This window comes from Narcine bancroftii, chromosome 3, assembly GCF_036971445.1.
Source record: "Narcine bancroftii isolate sNarBan1 chromosome 3, sNarBan1.hap1, whole genome shotgun sequence".
In the NCBI taxonomy this organism is placed as follows: Eukaryota; Metazoa; Chordata; class Chondrichthyes; order Torpediniformes; family Narcinidae; genus Narcine; species Narcine bancroftii.
The window spans coordinates 320,221,744-320,241,332 of NC_091471.1; the positions used below are offsets into that span (position 1 = coordinate 320,221,744).

At 48.4% G+C, this 19,589-nt stretch overlaps 1 protein-coding gene across 1 annotated transcript in view; it reads right to left on the reverse strand.

The window, feature by feature from the left end:
• Positions 1 to 19,589, reverse strand: part of LOC138759084 (protein kinase C beta type-like) — a 226,664-nt gene that overhangs the window by 60,016 nt on the left and 147,059 nt on the right. Inside the window, exons 6-7 of the mRNA XM_069928963.1 lie at positions 16,634 to 16,768; positions 15,659 to 15,758 (exon numbers count right to left, since the gene is read on the reverse strand). Coding sequence (XP_069785064.1) covers positions 15,659 to 15,758; positions 16,634 to 16,768 — 235 coding nt within the window. The remainder of the gene's footprint in view (positions 1 to 15,658; positions 15,759 to 16,633; positions 16,769 to 19,589) is intronic.

Consider the following 19,589-nt stretch of genomic DNA (forward strand, 5'->3'; position numbering starts at 1 on the left):
GATCCTTGAGCTGCTTTCTTTAGAATCTGCCTCTTGTGCTTGTCATTGATAGAGAATGAAGACTGATACCCATGACTGTGCTCGCCAAATTCACAACTCACTGTAGTTTTTTTTTCTTTTCCTGTGCATTAGCCCCTCAACACCAGACAGTGATGCAATCAGTCAAAATGCTCTGCACGGTACACCTGCGGAAATTTCCAAAAGTCTTTGGAGCATACCAAGGTCCTCAAACTCCTCACGATGGTGAGCCTTCTTTGTGATTGCGTTGTCATGGAGGCTCCAGGACAGATCTTCAGAGATGTCGACACCCAGGAATTTGAAGTCCACTGCTGACCCCTCAATGAGGACTGGTTCATGTTCTCCTGATTTCCCCTTCCTGAAGTCCAATCAGCTCCTTGAGTTTTGCAAGGTTCATGTTGTGTCACCACTCAGCGAGCTGATCGACCACCCTCCTGTACACTTCCTCATTGCCGTCAGTGATTCTGCATATAACCATGGTGTTGTAGAGGCCCACGAACCGAGTTGTGACCCAGCTCACAAAATGGCCGACGAACGTGGTGGCCGCAAAGGCCCTGCAGGGACCAATGGACGTCGCCCGCGTGACCTCCCGCAAGGCAGGAAATAGCAGGCAACAGCGGGAAAGCTGGCCAGTCGGAGGCAGGGAGTGAATATAAACAGAGTGGGCAGTGCAATGAATCCATCTTCAACCTCAACTCGACTGTGTGTGTGTGTCAGTCTTATTTCACACTTCACGTAGCGCAAACACTGCATTGGTGACACCTACAGCTCCAACTGGCAGTTGGACCAGAAGATGACGGACCAAGCAGCTTTCCACACGGTCTCTGCCAACATTCTGGAAGTCGCACCCACACGTGTGGTTTGAACAGGCTGAGGCCTAGTTCCACATTTTACAGATCAACGCCGACAACACATGCTACTACTACTTAGTGAGCTTGCTTGTCCAGAACATGGCACCGAGGGTCATCGATTTCCTATGGCAGCCTCCAGCGCAAGGCAAATATGGTGCCCTGAAAGAGCTACTAACCCATACTTTCTAGCTATCATGCCACAAGCACACCGCCCGTCTGCTGCACTTGGACGGTTTGGGGGACAGGGCCCCATTCACCCTCATGAGCCAGATGCTTGCACTCGCCAAGGGGCACAGGCCTTGCCTGCTCTTTGAGCAAATTTTCCTGGAGCAGCTGCCTGAGGATATCCAACTCTTGCTCCTTCAGCAACTCGAGGAAAGTTGCAGCCCGGGAGGACATGCTCTGGAGAGCGAAAAAAGAAAACGGCGCCTCAGTGCAACAGATCGTCAAGCCCTGACCCCAGCCAGCAACAAGGCCACAGAAGGCAGAGAGGCGTGGATCCCCCTACCCAACCATATTATTATTACCATCAACAATGGGGTGCAGGGCCCGTCGATGCCGCCCACCTTGCATGTTTCTGAGAAATGCTCTGGACAATGTTCATTAATGGTTGTGGCAGTTGGCTAACGTGACAACCTCTTCTGTCGGAAAGGCGGTTCCTTATGGACAGCATTGCCAAAATAAGTGTCTTTCCCCCCCACGGCCTACAACACCCAGAATACCAAGATGGGCCCAGCACTGAGGGCAGCAAACACCACCTCTATACAAAATTATGGCACCCACACCGTTCCCCTATGATTTGCTGGCCACCGATTTAAGTAGACTTTGACTGTGCAGCAGTGGTGCAACAACTCCTGTGAGCTGATTTTCTGTGCACCCATTGCCTGCCAAACTACCGGGCCCCCACCTCAACTCTACACAAGCTTCCTGGTGGAGTTCACCACAATCGTGGTGCCACAATTCTCCTCTGCGGAAATGAAGCACAGGGTGAGCAACACATCCTCACCTAGGACCCCCCGCTCCACGCCAGGGCGCGTGGCCTTTCCCCTGATAAGCTTGCCCACGCCAAAGAGGAATTTAAGAGAACGGAAGAAAACAGACCCTGGGTTTCCCCCCTGCACATGGTCCTGAAGACAGCAGGAGATTGGAGGCCATGTGGTAATTACTGACACCTCATTGAGGCCACCACACTGGACAGATACCCTGTGTTTCCCATATCCTGGTCTCAACTGCCAACTTACAAGGGGCACAGGTCGATCAATCAGGGGTCACCATCAAATCCCAGTGCATCCAAGGACATACCCAAAACCACCATAATCACCCCCTTTGGCCTGTTCGTGATGCTCCCTTCAGGCTTAAGAACGTTGCTCCGACTTTTCAGTAGCTTATGGATGTGGTGGGCCAGGTCGTCCTATTCATGTTTATCTACCTTATTGCCAGCTGCAACCATTTAGAGCACACAGCCCACCTCAGACAACTATTCACCCGCCTGCAGGAGTTTGGGCTGTCCATCAACCCCGCCAAGTGTCAGTTCGGGAAGGACACAATTGACTTCCTGGGGCATCGGATCAACAGGTACAGGAAGAAACCATGCCCGAGAAGGTGTAGGCCATTTGGTGTTTCACTAAATCTTGAATCGGTAGACAGCTCCAAGAAAAGTGCAGAGAACAAAACAAAGGACTCTACATCACCTTTGTTGACCTCACCAAAGCCTTCGACACCGTGAGAAGTAAAGGGCTTTGGCAAATACTAGAGCGCCTCGGATGCCCCCTAAAGTTCCTCAACATAGTTATCCGACTGCACGAAAACCAACAAGGTCGGGTCAGATACAGCAATGAGCTCTCTGAACCCTTCTCCATTAACAATGGCATGAAGCAAGGCTGCGTTCTCGCACCAACCCTCTTTTCAATCTTCTTCAGCATGATGCTGAAACAAGCCATGAAAGACCTCAACAATGAAGACGCTGTGTACATCCGGTACCGCACGGATGACAGTCTCTTCAATCTGAGGCACCTGCAAGCTCACCACCAAGACACAAGAGCAACTTGTCCTTGAACTACTCTTTGCAGACGATACCGCTTTAGTTGCCCATTCAGAGCCAGCTCTTCAGCGCTTGACGTCTGTTTTGCGGAAACTGCCAAAATGTTTGGTCTGGAAGTCAGCTTGAAGAAAACTGAGGTCCTCCATCAGCCAGCTCCCCACCATGACTACCAGCCCCCCCACATCTCCATCAGGCACACAAAACTCAAAACGGTCAACCAGTTTACCTATCTCGGCTGCACCATTTCATCGGATGCAAGGATCGACAACGAGATAGACAACAGACTCACCAAGGCAAATAGTGCCTTTGGAAGACTACACAAAAGAGTCTGGAAAAACAACAAACTGAAAAACCTCACAAAGATTAGCGTATACAGAGCCGTTGTCATACCCACACTCCTGTTCGTCTCCGAATCATGGGTCCATCCTCAACATTCATTGGGGCAACTTCATCTCCAACATCGAAGTACTCGAGATGGCAGAGGCCGACAGCATCGAATCCACGCTGCTGAAGATCAAACTGCGCTGGGTAGGTCACGTCTCCAGAATGGAGGACCATCGCCTTCCCAAGATCGTGTTATATGGCGAGCTCTCCACTGGCCACCGAGACAGAGGTGCCCCAAAGAAGAGGTACAAGGACTGCCTAAAGAAAGCTCTTGGTGCCTGCCACATTGACCACTGCCAGTGGGCTGATATCGCCTCAAAACGTGCATCTTGGCGCCTCACAGTACGGCGGGCAGCAACCTCCTTTGAAGAAGACCGCAGAGCCCACCTCACTGTCAAAAGACAAAGGAGGAAAAACCCAACACCAACCAACCAATTTTCCCTTGCAACCGCTGGAACCGTGTCTGCCTGTCCCACATCAGACTTGTCAGCCACAAACGAGCCTGCAGCTGACGTGGACATTACCCCTCCATAAATCTTCGTCCGCGAAGCCAAGCCAAAGAAACCTTGAATCGGTAATGATCAACTTTTACCATCGATTCATATGGCAGCAGCTTGGATCATGCGCCCCGTTTTCACGCTCAAGGTGGGGAAAAATAAAGACATTGCCTGGGATGGGGAGGCCTTGGACGTGTTCCAGAAAGTGAAAGCCACTCTGGGCAACACCACCCTTCTGGTTCACCCCAGGCCGGAGGCGCCAACCGCCCTCTCAGTGGACGCCTCCAGCACAGTAATTGGACGGATCCTCGAACAGCTGATCGACAGGTAATGGCAGCCCCTGGCCTTTTTTAGCAGGCACCTCTGGCCACCGGAACTTAAATACAGCACCTTTGGGAGCTATTGGCGCTGTACCTGATGGTCAGATACTTCTAGTACTTTCTGGAAGGCAGACTACAAACTTTCACCTTCTACAAAGTGTAAGACCTGTGGTCAGCCAGGCATTCCTACGTGTCCAAATTCACCACGGACATCCAACTCATCGCTGGCAAAAGCACAGTGGTGGCTGATGCACTCTCCCGTCCCACCATCGAGTTTGTCCACACCCTATCCCAGGGGCATAGACTATTCAGTCCTAGCCAGGGCACAACATGATGACCCTGAAATACCCTGAAATCTTGGTGTCAGGACGGTGTTTTCCAGGCTGCAGCTGGAGGATATCATCATCGCCCCCGGCAACCAGATGCTGCTCTGTGACATCTCCATTGGCAAACTCTGCCCTATCATGCCGGCAGCATGGAGACGGGAGGTCTTCAATGCGGTACACAACTTGGCTATGGTAAAGATGGTAAAGATGGTGCTCAGCAGGTTCGTCTGGTACAGGCTCTGCAAGACCTGCTCGCTCAGCCAGGCGTTCAAGGTGTAAACTCACACTAAAGCACGTTTGAGCCAGCACGGCGCTACCGGTTTCCCATAGAGCAAGATACCTCCTCACTATGTTTGACCCCTCCGTGAGGTGGCTGGAGATTATCCCAATGGCCAATACGACCACAGAGGCTGCACCAGAGCACTAATCAACATCTGGGTGTCCAGGTTCTGAGTCCTAAAACATCTCACTTCCAACAGGGGAGCACAGTTTACCTCGGGGCTCGGGCAGTGCTGGCCAAACTGTTGGGAACCCAGCTCCACCATACCACATATATCACTCTTGGGCTAATGGGTTGGTGGAGCGGTTCCACAGACACCTAAAAGTAGCCCTGATGGCCCAGCTCAAGGGGCTCAACCGGGAAGATGAACTGCCTTGGGTCCTTCTGGGGATACGCACTGCACTGAAAGAGTACTTTAATGTCTCCACAGCAGAAATGGTCTACGGAGCACCCTTGGTAATTCCGGGAGAGTTCTTGGCCACCTCCAAGGATCCGGAAACCCCCATGGTGGCACTGAAACAGCTGAGGGAAAGACTGGGTACCCTAGCCTCTCCACAGCCCCCGCCGCATGGCCAGCCCAAATCTTTCGTCCCCAAGGACTTGCACACCTGTGAATATGTACTTGTGCGAAGGGGAGCGCACCGGATACTTCTCCAACGGCCTTACAAGGGGCCATACCGAGTTGTCAGGCATAATGGGTTGATGTGTGTATTGAATATTTCCAGCAAAGAGGAAACCTTCACCCTCGACTGCCTGAAACCAGCCCATGTAGACATTAGCCAGCCAGCCGAAAATCAGACTCTGAGACGCAGATGTAGGCCGCTTAAAGCAGCAATGGACACTCTAATCATCAGTCCTAGAGTCGGGTCATGTAGCAGTTCGCGAACCGAGTTAGGACCTGGCTCACAAAATGGCCGGAGAACATGGCATTCACGAGGACCACGGAGGAACTGATGGCCGTCGTCCCGTGTGACCTCCCACACAGTGGGAAACAGTGGGCAATGGCAGGAATGCCAACCATTCGGAGGTCGGTATTGCGATGACAATGTGGTGATATATAATTACACCACTAGGTCACTAGGGGTTATCCCGGTGACCTTGTATATAAAGCAGTCCAGAGCTACAGTCTAGCCTTCCAGGTTTGTCTTGCAGAGAGACAAGACCTCTTAGTGTACATATTAGTTTATTAAAACTATCATATTCTTGCACTGCTGTTGTGGTTATTGTCAGTACAATTTAATAAACTAAGAGAGACAAGACCTCAGATATTAGTTTATTTCTTTGGCTTGGCTTCGCGGACAAAGATTTATGGAGGGGTAATGTCCACGTCAGCTGCAGGCTCGTTTGTGGCTGACAAGTCCGATGCGAGACAGGCAGACACGGTTGGAGAGGTTGCAAGGGAAAATTGGTTGGTTGGGGTTGGGTGTTGGGTTTTTCCTCCTTTGTCTTTTGTCAGTGAGGTGGGCTCTGCGGTCTTCTTCAAAGGAGGTTGCTGGCCGCCGAACTGTGAGGCACCAATATGCACGGTTTGAGGCGATATCAGCCCACTGGCGGTGGTCAATGTGGCAGGCACCAAGAGCTTTCTTTAGGCAGTCCTTGTACCTCTTCTTTGGGGCACCTCTGTCTCGGTGGCCAGTGGAGAGCTCGCCATATAACACGATCTTGGGAAGGTGATGGTCCTCCATTCTGGAGACATGACCTACCCAGTGCAGTTGGATCTTCAGCAGCGTGGATTCGATGCTGTCGGCCTCTGCTATCTCGAGTACTTCGATGTTGGTGATGAAGTCACTCCAATGAATGTTGAGGATGGAGTGGAGACAACGCTGGTGGAAGCGTTCTAGGAGCCGTAGGTGATGCCGGTAGAGGACCCATGGTTCGGAGCCGAACAGGAGTGTGGGTATGACAACGGCTCTGTATACGCTAATCTTTGTGAGGTTTTTCAGTTGGTTGTTTTTCCAGACTCTTTTGTGTAGTCTTCCAAAGGCGCTATTTGCCTTGGCGAGTCTGATGTCTATCTCGTTGTCGATCCTTGCATCCGATGAAATGGTGCAGCCGAGATAGGTAAACTGGTTGACCGTTTTGAGTTTTGTGTGCCCGATGGAGATGTGGGGGGGCTGGTAGTCATGGTGGGGAGCTGGCTGATGGAGGACCTCAGTTTTCTTCAGGCTGACTTCCAGGCCAAACATTTTGGCAGTTTCCGCAAAGCAGGATGTCAAGCGCTGAAGAGCTGGCTCTGAATGGGCAACTAAAGCAGCATCGTCTGCAAAGAGTAGTTCAAGGACAAGTTGTGAGCTTGCAGGCGCCTCAGATTTAAGAGCTATCTTATACTCACACTGCTGTTGTGGTTATTCTCAGTACAATTTAATAAACTAATATGATAGCTACTAGGATTGAAGCTGCTTCTGCTCCAACACGCATTTCCGACCACCTGGAGACTCTTCCTGAGGAATGGAATCTGGGGATGACTAGCATGCACGTGCTTCTGAGGACAGAGATGGCGAGGAACCGCTGTACTGGAATCATGGTGGAATGCAGGGAAGACCACAGAAGAATGATAGGGCAGGTAAGAAACGGCCAAGAGCCCTGCCTGCCCATGGGTTCGCCGGTACAGATGCCGCCAATCCTAAACCCCGGTCCGATCAGAAAGGGGCCACTACAAGTGTGGTTGGAAGGATCTCCACAAGTCGTGCTCCTGATCACTCCAGAGCCAGGGAAAGCAGACACCACTACCGTCACTCCCCCAGCAGCTGTTTCCCCAGTACTACGGAGACCTGACGCTACCGCTGGGATCCCCCCCCAAGCCCGCTGCAAATGTCCCAAAACCAGAGACTCAGCCAACAGCCCCAAGCACGCAGGATATTTCTCCAGCAGACATAAGCCCCACAGAGACTCTACCAGCAGTTCCCAGTACCCCAGGGTCCACCCTTGCTACACCTAAGGAACCAGAGACTGCGGTTTAGCCATGTGCTTGCGACCAGACAGGCTGGAGCTCGACCCCAGAAATCCCAGAGCCGGCACGCATTTCAGCCGCTGGCAGAGATGCTTTCTGAATTACGTGGAGGGTGCCGAGGCATCGGATAACGAGCTATTAATGCTGCTGTTAGCCCAGCTGGGAGACCAGGATGCCAGGTCCTACCAAGAGGCAATGAGCATTTTACAGAGGCATTACAGAAAGGGGCAAAGCGAACTCCACTCCCGGTACAGACTCATGACCAGGTCACAACAAGTAGGGGAGTCTGCCAGAGAGTTTATACTCTCTCTGAAAGACCTGGCGAGAGGCTGCAACTTTAAAGCAGTATCAGCTCAGGAGTATGCGGAGGACCTTATTCGGGACAGAATTGTTGCGGGTATACGGTCCACTGAGATGAGACATCGATTGCTGGAGAAAGGAATGGTGGGGCGAGATGAGGCAGAGACTAATGCAGAAGCTTTAGAAGGCACCAGGAAAGAATTGGAGGAGTACTCACAGGACCCTGGGGCTTGGACAAACGTCACACTGCTGGACTATCTAGTCCCATGGAAAGAAAAGTATGCTGCCTCACAGAAATTCACAGCAGCAGCAGACCTTGAGGGTCCCAAGTGCTTTTTCTGTGGACAAAGAAAGCACCCCAGAGCCCTCTGCCCTGCCAGAGAAAATGTCCGTTCCAACTGTGGAAAACATGGGCTTTATGCAAAACTCTTCAGAAGCCCCATGGCCACAGCCAAGGCCCATTCTCATGCTAATGAGAGGTGGGGGTGTGGGGGGACTCTTCTTTCTCCACAGACAAACAGAAGAAGAATGCCATGTGCAGCCGGCCATCTTGGACAAATCCTTCGGTGTCACCAGTGTCCTTGTTTCTGAGAGAAATGGACCAAATAGTAGATGAGTTCCAACTGAAATCGGTGTTCCACTACTTAGACAACGTGACAATCTGTGGCCACACTCAGGAGGATCAGGACACGAATTTAAAACGCTTCTTACAGGCAGCTGAGGAAAGGAACCTAACGTACAACAGGGACAAATGTGTCTTTAGTGCCAGGAAGTTGCCAATCCTGGGCTACATAGTGCAGAACAGGGAAATCAGCCCAGACCCAGCTCGTATGCGCTCTCTCCTAGACCTCCCAGTGCCACATATGGTGAAAGCACTAAAAAGGTATTTGGGGCTGTTCGCTCATTACGCCCAATGGGTCCCCAACTACGCCGACAGGGCCCGCCCACTTTTAAAAGCCTCAGTTTTCCCACTGTGCCCAGTAGCCACCAGAGCATGCAAGGACATTAGGGACCATATCGCTAAAGCTACCATGCAGTCCATTTATGAGTCGATCCTGTTTCAAATAGAAACGGATGCATCCGATGTGGCTCTGGCAGCCACCCTAAACCAAGGATGACTGGTGGCCTTTTTCTCGTGAACCCTACAGGGGTCAGAAGTAAGACACTCAGCAGTAGAGAAGGAGGCCCTAGCCATTGTGGAAGCAGTAAGGCACTGGTGACATTATCTGGCGTGCAAACACTTCACCCTCGTCACGGACCAACGGTCTATGGCTCTTATGTTAGATAACCAGAACAGGGGGAGAATTAAGAACGACAAAATCCTGTGCTGGCGGATAGAATTGTCTACATTTAACTACAACATTCTATACTGCCCGGGAGACTCAATGAGCTCCTAGACATGCTGTCCAGAGCCACTTGTGCCATCCTTAACCACATGTCCCAGTTGCAGAACTTGCACAATGAGCTGGGCCACCCAGGGGTTGCTAGACTCACTTCATTAAAACCCAAAACCTCCCATTTTCAGTAGAGGGAGTGAGGTCAGTGAACAAGAGCTGCTGCATCTGTGCGGAATGCAAACCGCAATTTTACTGGTCAGACAAAGCCACCCTGATAAAAGCTACCAAACCTTTTGAGCACTTCAGCCTCGACTTTAAAGGCCCGCTCCTATCCAATAATAGAAATGTCTACTTCCTAAACCAGGGGTGTCAAACTCAAATTCACAGAGGGCCAAAATTAAAAACTTAGACTAAGTCGTGGGCCAAACTAAATATTTATTGAAAATTTTCAACAACATCTGCATGTTTTCTCTTCTTTCAACATATGTAATATTAAACTTTTTCTTATTAAAATAATGTTTAATAATAGTTTTGGTTAAACTTTCCAGAAGAAGCATTAACAAATGAGAAATAAAATATTCAATATAGCCTTTCTTTCTTTCTTTCTTTGGCTTGGCTTCGCGGACGAAGATTTATGGAGGGGGTAAAAAGTCCACGTCAGCTGCAGGCTCGTTTGTGGCTGACAAGTCCGATGCGGGACAGGCAGACACGATTGCAGCAGTTGCAGGGGAAAATTGGTTGGTTGGGGTTGGGTGTTGGGTTTTTCCTCCTTTGCCTTTTGTCAGTGAGGTGGGCTCTGCGGTCTTCTTCAAAGGAGGTTGCTGCCCGCCAAACTGTGAGGCGCCAAGATGCACGGTTTGAGGCGTTATCAGCCCACTGGCGGTGGTCAATGTGGCAGGCACCAAGAGATTTCTTTAGGCAGTCCTTGTACCTTTTCTTTGGTGCACCTCTGTCACAGTGGCCAGTGGAGAGCTCGCCATATAACACGATCTTGGGAAGGCGATGGTCCTCCATTCTGGAGACGTGACCCATCCAGCGCAGCTGGATCTTCAGCAGCGTGGACTCGATGCTGTCGACCTCTGCCATCTCGAGTACTTCGACGTTAGGGATGTAAGCGCTCCAATGGATGTTGAGGATGGAGCGGAGACAACGCTGGTGGAAGCGTTCTAGGAGCCGTAGGTGGTGCCGGTAGAGGACCCATGATTCGGAGCAGAACAGGAGTGTGGGTATGACAACGGCTCTGTATACGCTTATCTTTGTGAGGTTTTTCAGTTGGTTGTTTTTCCAGACTCTTTTGTGTAGTCTTCTAAAGGCGCTATTTGCCTTGGCGAGTCTGTTGTCTATCTCATTGTCGATCCTTGCATCTGATGAGACATATAAGGCAATCGAACAACTGAAAAGTGGCAAAGCAGCAGGTATGGATGGAATCCCCCCAGAAGTCTGGAAGGCTGGCAGCAAAACTCTGCATGCCAAACTGCATGAGTTTTTCAAGCTTTGTTGGGACCAAGGAAAACTGCCTCAAGATCTTCGTGATGCCACCATCATCACCCTGTACAAAAACAAAGGCGAGAAATCAGACTGCTCAAACTACAGGGGAATCACGTTGCTCTCCATTGCAGGCAAAATCTTCGCTAGGATTCTACTAAGTAGAATAATACCTAGTGTCGCCGAGAATATTCTCCCAGAATCACAGTGCAGCTTTCGCGCAAACAGAGGAACTACTGACATGGTCTTTGCCCTCAGACAGCCCCAAGAAAAGTGCAGAGAACAAAACAAAGGACTCTACATCACCTTTGTTGACCTCACCAAAGCCTTCGACACCGTGAGCAGGAAAGGGCTTTGGCAAATACTAGAGCGCATCGGATGTCCCCCAAAGTTCCTCAACATGATTATCCAACTGCACGAAAACCAACAAGGTCGGGTCAGATACAGCAATGAGCTCTCTGAACCCTTCTCCATTAACAATGGCGTGAAGCAAGGCTGTGTTCTCGCACCAACCCTCTTTTCAATCTTCTTCAGCATGATGCTGAACCAAGCCATGAAAGACCCCAACAATGAAGACGCTGTTTACATCCGGTACCGCACGGATGGCAGTCTCTTCAATCTGAGGCGCCTGCAAGCTCACACCAAGACACAAGAGAAACTTGTCCGTGAACTACTCTTTGCAGACGATGCCGCTTTAGTTGCCCATTCAGAGCCAGCTCTTCAGCGCTTGACGTCCTGCTTTGCGTAAACTGCCAAAATGTTTGGCCTGGAAGTCAGCCTGAAGAAAACTGAGGTCCTCCATCAGCCAGCTCCCCACCATGACTACCAGCACCCCCACATCTCCATCGGGCACACAAAACTCAAAACGGTCAACCAGTTTACTTATCTCGGCTGCACCATATAGCCTTTAAGCTCCTTTTAAATGTATTTTTTTTCACCAGCCAACCAGTCAAAAAAATAAGAACTTGCTTCAATGACAAACAGGTTTGTCTTTTAAAATGATGAACATATAGTCTGCCTCCCACCTGTCATGAAAGGTCCTGTTTTCCGTCTTTCGTTTGGCCATTTTTCGTAAGGGGTTTATTACATGTGAGTTGGGCGACAGGTCGCAGGTGCTAATGAAAGTAAAGAGAGGAGGTGGGGGCGATTAGCGGGCTGACGGGCCGGCGCCAATGCATTTGCAAAACATTCTGGGATTTGTTGTATTAGCTGTGCATGCGCTATATTGGCGCGGCGGCCAGCGGGCCAGCTCTAATACATATTTTATATGATCTTGCGGGCCAAATATAATTATATCACGGGCCAAATTTGGCCCGCGGGCCTGAGTTTGACATGTGTCCTAAACGTAATAGATGAATATTCCTGTTTCCCCTTCGTAATCCCATATTCTGATGGATCAGCAGCCACTGTTATAACATGCCTCCAACCCATCTTCTGCACATTTGGGTACCCGAACTACATACACAGAAACGGGGGTGCTGCATTCATGAGCGCAGAAGTACAGCAGTACCTGCATGAGAGAGGGATTACTACCAGCCGCACTACAAGTTACAATCCCAGGGGGAATGGACAAGTCGAAAGGGAAAATGCCACTATCTGGAAAATAGTCCTCTTGACTTTAAAAGCAAAAGACCTTTAAAAGCAAGAAGTGTTGCCAGAGGCCCTACACTCTATACGTTCTTTGTTGTGTACTGCCACTAACATGACCCCACATGAACGTATCTTTTCTTTCACAAGGAAAGCCACGACGGGCACAGTGCTGCCAAAATGGATGATGACACCGGGACCTGTTCTCCTCCGGAAGCACTGCAGACCCCACAAAGCTGACCCGCTGGTGGATCAAGTGGAGTTGAGGCATGCGAACCCTCAGTATACCTTTGTCACATTCCCAGGTGGAAGAGAAGACTCGGTGGCCACCAGGGATCTCGCGCTGGCTGGATGTGTGAACAACGCGGAGGAAACACAGATGTCTACGGATCAACAAGGAGTGGAGCTTGTCCATCGAATCACCTCAGAGGACTATATCACCCACAATGGAAATCAGGACCCTGGGTATGCCCGGCCCAGAAAATATCACCACCCTAGACTTGACCTAATCCCATACAAGAGAATTCCCACCCTACACGGCCACATGACCAACCAGTACTTCCCACTCCCACACCTCCACCAAGAAAGGCCGAAAGGCAGACTGCACTCCCCACCCCTATACCACTACCAAGGAGGTCCAGAAGGCAACGGAAGCCACGAAAAATTTTGGACATGAACTTACAAACAAGGGAAGGAGGACAGGATGGGGTGGGGTGGGGGGGTTAACAATTTTTTTTAGTTGGAGGGTGAATGTGGTGATATGTAATTACACCACTAGGCCACCAGGGGTCATCCCGGTGACCTTGTACATAAAGCAGTCCAGAGCTACAGGCTAGCCTTCCAGGTTTGTCGTGCAGAGAGACAAGACCTCTTAGTGTACATATTAGTTTATTAAAGCTGTCTTCTTCTCGCACTGCTGGTGTGGTTATTGTCCGTACAGACATCACTCCCATTATTAAAGGCAGGGGGTGAATATAAAAAGAGCTGGCAGAGAAATAAATCAGTCTTTGCCCTCCACTCAATTGTGAAAAAACACACAAATCCTAGAGAAACTCAGCAGGTCAAACAGCACCTATATGTAGCAAAAGCTCCAGCCCGAAATGTTGGTGAGGTATCTTTACCCTTGCTCCATAAAGGCACTGTTTGACCTGCTGGATTTCTCCAGCATTTGTGTGTTTTTCCACTTAACCACAGTGTCAACAGAAGCCTGTGTTTTAACTCGACTCAACTGTGTGTGCTGTTCTTACTCCACACCACGCAGTGTTCATGCTACAAGGTCCTTGGCAAATTTGTAGGCGGCATTTGAATTGTACTTGGCCACACAGTCATGGGTAAGGCGCAAGAAGTGCAGTGGGCTAAGCAGCCATCCTTATAGTAGGACAGTACTGTTTGTCAGTGAGGTGGAGACATTTCCTATTGGTACTGACTGTGATCTTCCATTAAGGAAGTTAAGTGTCCATTTGCAGGAGGGGAGGGTTTCAGAAGCCCAGGTTTTGCACCTTGTGGACCAGTACTGAGGGATTGATGGTGTTGAAAGTTGAGCTGTAGATGATGAAGAGTAGTAGCCTGATGTACGTCTTGCACATCCCTATACCACACCATTGCTACCCGTCCTCCAATTAGAAAAAGGGGGTGAAACACAAAAGCCTGCAGGTGCTGGCACACAAAAATGCTGGCAGATCTCAGCCTGTCTCAGTGTCCATAGGAGGTAAAGATATTTTACTGACCTTTCACCCGAAGCCCTTCTGCAAAGTACGAACAAAGAACAGGAAGGTGTCTTTATTCTGACATTACTTTGATGCTGATTCAAGAAACTCTTATCAGATTTGTGATGCAGGATCTGCCATGCACAAATCGATGATGCTACTTCCAATCAATCCCTGACTATCCAAATGCCAGTAGATCCTTTCTCTCAGAAACCTCTCCAGTAATTTTCCAACCACTAATGCCAAGCTCCCTGGCTTGCCTTGCTGCCCATTTCTAAAACATCAGCCACCCTCCAGGTTGTGACACTTCACCTGAGACCAAAGATGATGTAAATATTTCAGTAAGGACCTTCACCTGGCCCTGGGCATGTGTCCACTTCAATATGTTCCAAGGCTGCGGAGACCACTTCACTGCTCATTCTAATATGGTTCAAAACTCTCCACTCACTTCCTCCAATTCCCTGGCTTCCATGATCTCTTCCACAGTAAAGATGGTGAGAAATATTCATTCAAAACCCCATCATCTCATCCTTGGTGATTTTTAGTGGGACCAACTCTCTCCTTCACCCCTCTTTTACTTTTATACCTGTAGAATCTCTCAGGATTCACCTTTATCCTGCCCGCCAGGTCCATATGTTCTGTTTTTGCCCTCCTTATTTCCCTCTGAAGAATCCTATACTGCACTCATCAAGGGATTGGTTTGATCTGGACTTCTTAAATCAGGTGTCAATTTCCTTTATGCTGACCAGAGCCTCAGTCTCCCTCGACATCAGGTGTTCCTGAAACTTACCACCCTTGCTCTTCACCCAAACAGGAACATGCAATGCCTGAACTCTTGCTAGCTCACCTTCAAAAGCATCCCACTTTCCATCGTCCCCTCACCTACAAACATCCTCTCCCAATCAACATCAGCATATTCCTGCCTAGCTCATCTGAAGTCAGTCCTGCCCCATAGAAGGACTTTAACTGGTGGACCAGTGCTATCTATCTCTATAAATACTTTACAATTAATGGAGTTCGTGTCCCTGGATCCACATTGCTCCCTCACTGTCACTGCAGTAGATATCTCTGAGCGAGGAAAAGAGTGTGCACTGTGGGATGAGAGACAGAAACCCAGGCAACAGCTCCAGGTGATTAAGGAAATGGCATCAAGAGGCCACTAGGGAGGTGGCCCACCACTGAGGATCTGCCAGTTATACTTCCCCCAGCTCTGCATGCGATTGCCATCCTCAGATTGTGCCCACCTCCAGTTCCGTACACAGTCCAAATCCCCAAGTCTGTATATGATTCCCACCCCAGTTTTATGCACAGGTTTCATCCTCTGCTCAATATGCTGAACCACACCTAACTTTGTACGTGGCAGCCACCCCCAAGTTGAAATGCCCCCAGCTGTGTACACAATCCCCGTCCCTGCACAATGCCCATCCCAAGCTCTATATGCGTATCCCATCTCAGATTTGTATGTGGACCTCACCCCTATCTCCGCAGTGGATTCACACCCAGCTCCACATGCGGACCCAGTCCCAGCTCCATGTACAAGGCCACCCCCAGCTCGGGCCAGATCCTGAACACTCACCTCAAATTTCTGCCTCAGCTCCTCACTTCCTTCCATGTCCTCCTCAGGGGGCACTGGAACATTGTAATACTCCCCCTCCTCCTGGCTCAACAGCTTGTACCTGCACAAGGAATGTCACACTCAGTGCAGCCTGTACAGTAAACCTCTTGCCCACCACCAGGGTGTTAGCCATGGCATGGCAACCTCACACAAAGTCCTGGTACCCTGGTGGGGTAGAATCCTACCCCCAGCACACATGCAGTCAGGCACCAGACCAGCTGGCTGGGCTTTGATGATCTCTTCAGAAATTGCTCCACACATGGAGTCCAGGCTGGTATACCTGGTCTGGACAGGGTCTGGGCTGCGGACTCAGTCTGGACCCGATCCGGGCTGGTGGACCTAATCCAGATCTAGTCCGGGCTGGTGGACCTGGATGGGGCTATGTCCCTCATCCAGTCTGAACTTTGCAGAGGCTCAGATCTGCCTCCTGTTGCTCAGACACCAAGCTTGAATGGATGGATCGTGACCAGGATCAGAGAGGCTAATTCCGCCTAACCCAATAAAATCAGGCCCTGGCTGATTGTGCCTCAGCCTTGCTCATCCCATCTGCCTACATTTGGCCCATATCCCTCTAAACTTCCCATGTCCATACAACATAGGAGCAGAAATAGGTGACTGAGCCTCACCATATAATCATGAGCTGATCCATGTTCCTGCTCAGCCTCAGTGACCGCCCGACCTTCTCCCTATAACCTTTGATCCCCTGGCTAATCAAGAACCTATCAATCTCTGCCTTAAATACACCCAATGACCAGGTCTCCACAACTGCCAGTGGCAACAAATTCCACAGATTTACCACTCTCTGCTTTCCCTATTCATATAGCCGTCTAAATAACCTGACATATAATTGTGCCTGCCACTGCATGTGCATAATCTGAACTATTCCTTGTTAGACCACCTGGGTGGGAGACAGGAACAAGAACACCTTTCACTCACCAACCATTTGCCCCCGCTTTCTGTAGCTCCGAAATGCCGAAGGACAATGATCCCATGAAATCATTCCTGCTGGTGAGATCCCAATCCCAAATTCCAATCGAAAGCCTTCGGTCCTTGTCAGAATCCTTTAGACTGCTGTTGGGACAAACAATATGAAGACCAAGCATTAGGGGCCAAGCTGCGAACACAGCAACAGGTGTCAGCCATCTGGGCCGTCGGACTGGATGTGTTTCAGGGAGGCGGCCACCGCTGTCATGTAAACGTTGGGTAGTTTGCAAGCTCAGTGACTGGTTACATCAATAAGTGAACTGAGGATGTCACCAAGATCAAATACTTCATAACCAGGACTAACCAGAAACTGACTATAAACTGCCTATTATATATATTGTTCGTTATGTGTTACAGTCCAATGCAGTCAATTCATAAACACACAGGCAACTATGGTTGGATGCAGAATGTAGACGACACTTTCCTTATTCTAATATATCCTAATTTCAAGGTGGCATCTTCCAAAGCGTGAGCTATGATATTCTGAATTTGGATCTATTTAATCCAATAAATCAAACTCTGTGGATGTTACTTCATGTGATTTTAATTTGTTGATAGAACAAACATTTTGCATAACTTCACAACAACTTTCATAACAGTAAATAACAAAGCATTTACTGTATAAAGACAGTCATTTAGAATCTAATTAGTCAAAGGTTGTCATAACAAAATCAATAGCTAAAGACTGCTATAAAAACACAAAGATGTTTTGAGATACAAAATTCATTTACAGTTCCCTGGAACCAGGAGAAGCCAAGCCAAGAAGCCAGGTTGCAGTGTGAAGAGTCCAAGATGGATAAAAATAAGTCTTGTTGGGCTGAAGATCTCAAGCAAACAGCTCCTCTCAAAGAACCAGCTGTGAGTTGAGCCAGCCAGGCAGACTGACAATGCTTAGCAGGAGGTTGGAGCCAGTAGCCAAAGAAGAAGTGGCTTCAACTAGCAAGCAAGAAGAAGACTCTGTCAAGCCTCATTCACTGGCTTAAAAGTTAGTGGAACTGGAACAGATGAATGCATGTTGCAAAGTCCCATTGGTGCTGTACTAAACAAAATGCAGGAGATAGAGACTCAATCAGCAGTATCTGGAAGTTCAGATGTGAATCCTGATGATAGTATTTCCAAGGTTATGAGCAGAGGAAGATCTTCAAAGGCATCTAGAGCAAGTACAGCTTCGCGTGCCTCAAACACATTATTGATGCATGCTAAGGCACAAGCAGACTTGGCTCCTGTCTGTACACCACAACAGTGGTTGGAGAAAATATATACTTTAGAGGTTGTGGAGGTTCACATCAGGAATCAACACCTGAGGCAAGAAGCTGAAATCAAGAATCAGCAACTAGAGCAAGGAGAGCAACTTCAAAAGTTACAAATGGCTGGTGAAGAACAAATTAGATGAATGAATAGACAAAAGACTAGAGCTTGAGGAACAACGAGCTATGAACATGGACAAAGTCAAAGCATTAACTCAGGCTTCTGCAAGATTTGTCACTCAAAGTGAAATACCCAAAGGGCTAGCACCTAACATTCCAGCAGAGCCATGGGTAATGCAGCCATAAGAAACAAATATGCTCGAGCAAGAAGCCACGGGTGTCGCTGCTAGTGCTCGAATGACAATGACCAACCCTATGGAAAGAGCCAGTGACTTTCAATCTCTCCAGCGCACACAATATAAGGATCTTCCTGAAAAGAGGGTATTCCAAAAAGTCCAACCATGCGAGTTGATCATACTCAAGACCTGATGTCTCTTCAAGTTTCTGGAGAACCAGTTACAAGTCAAGGATTCCTACCAATGACATCATTTACAAATCAAGGTTCTCCCCCTATGGCATCAGTTCAAGATCCATTTTCTTCATTCACCTCAAGACAACCAGTTACAAGCCATGGTGGACAAGACAATGTAACATCACTTATAGCAAAACAAAATGAAATCACTGCTATGTTTACCTAAGAAGTAAATTCCCGTTTTTAATGGAGATACATTACAATATGTGACGTTCATGAAATTTTTTGAACATCACATTGAAAGTAATACTAAAAACACTAAAGATCGTCTGTATTACCTGGAGTAGTTTACTGGAGGACTGGTGAAGGAGTTAGTCAAAAGTTGCCAATATATGAATCCAGAACAAGGTTTTAAAAAGGTAAAAGAATTATTGCATCATTAATATGGCGATGAACATAAAATCGCAAGGGCCCACGTAGACAAGATTCTTTCTTGGTCAACAATAAAATCAGAGGATGCAAAGTCTTTACAAGCGTATGCTTTCTTTCTAAGACGATGTTGTAATGCAATGGGAAGTGGTGTCCAAGAGCTGAATTTGCTTGCTAATTTGTCGATCATTATAAACAAATTGCCTTAAAAGCTGAATGATTTATGGAGAACTTAAGTTGCAGAGCTTAAGATGCTTCCCGGAAGAGATGCCATTTTTGAGGATGTTGTACAATTTTTGGAATGGCATGTGGATGTTAACACTGTACCAGTATTTGGAAATATTAACGTACTTCAATAATTTCTAAAGATGTAAAGAAGTTTAAGTCATTGTCTCAACAGAAACCAAAGGGAAGGACCTTTGTTACTGCTGGGTCGATACAAGCACAGGAAAGCACAAGGAAACAAAGGAGAAGAAAGATCAGATTGTTCAGGAAAACTGTTCAGGAAAGATGTTCACTAATAGAAAAAAAGTCATATGATGAGAAATTAACCTTTTTAAAGAAGAATGGAATATGTTTTGGTTGCTTGTGTAAAGGACACATCAGCAAAACTTGTAACAAGTGACTCAGTTGTGATATATGCAGTTTAAACCATCCCAAGTTACTGCGTACTCAACGAAGTGAAGTTTAGAAGGATGTCAAACAATCTGAATTCAAGACTAAAGAGTCAATCAGAAAAGATGCTTTAGCTTCAGTTCAG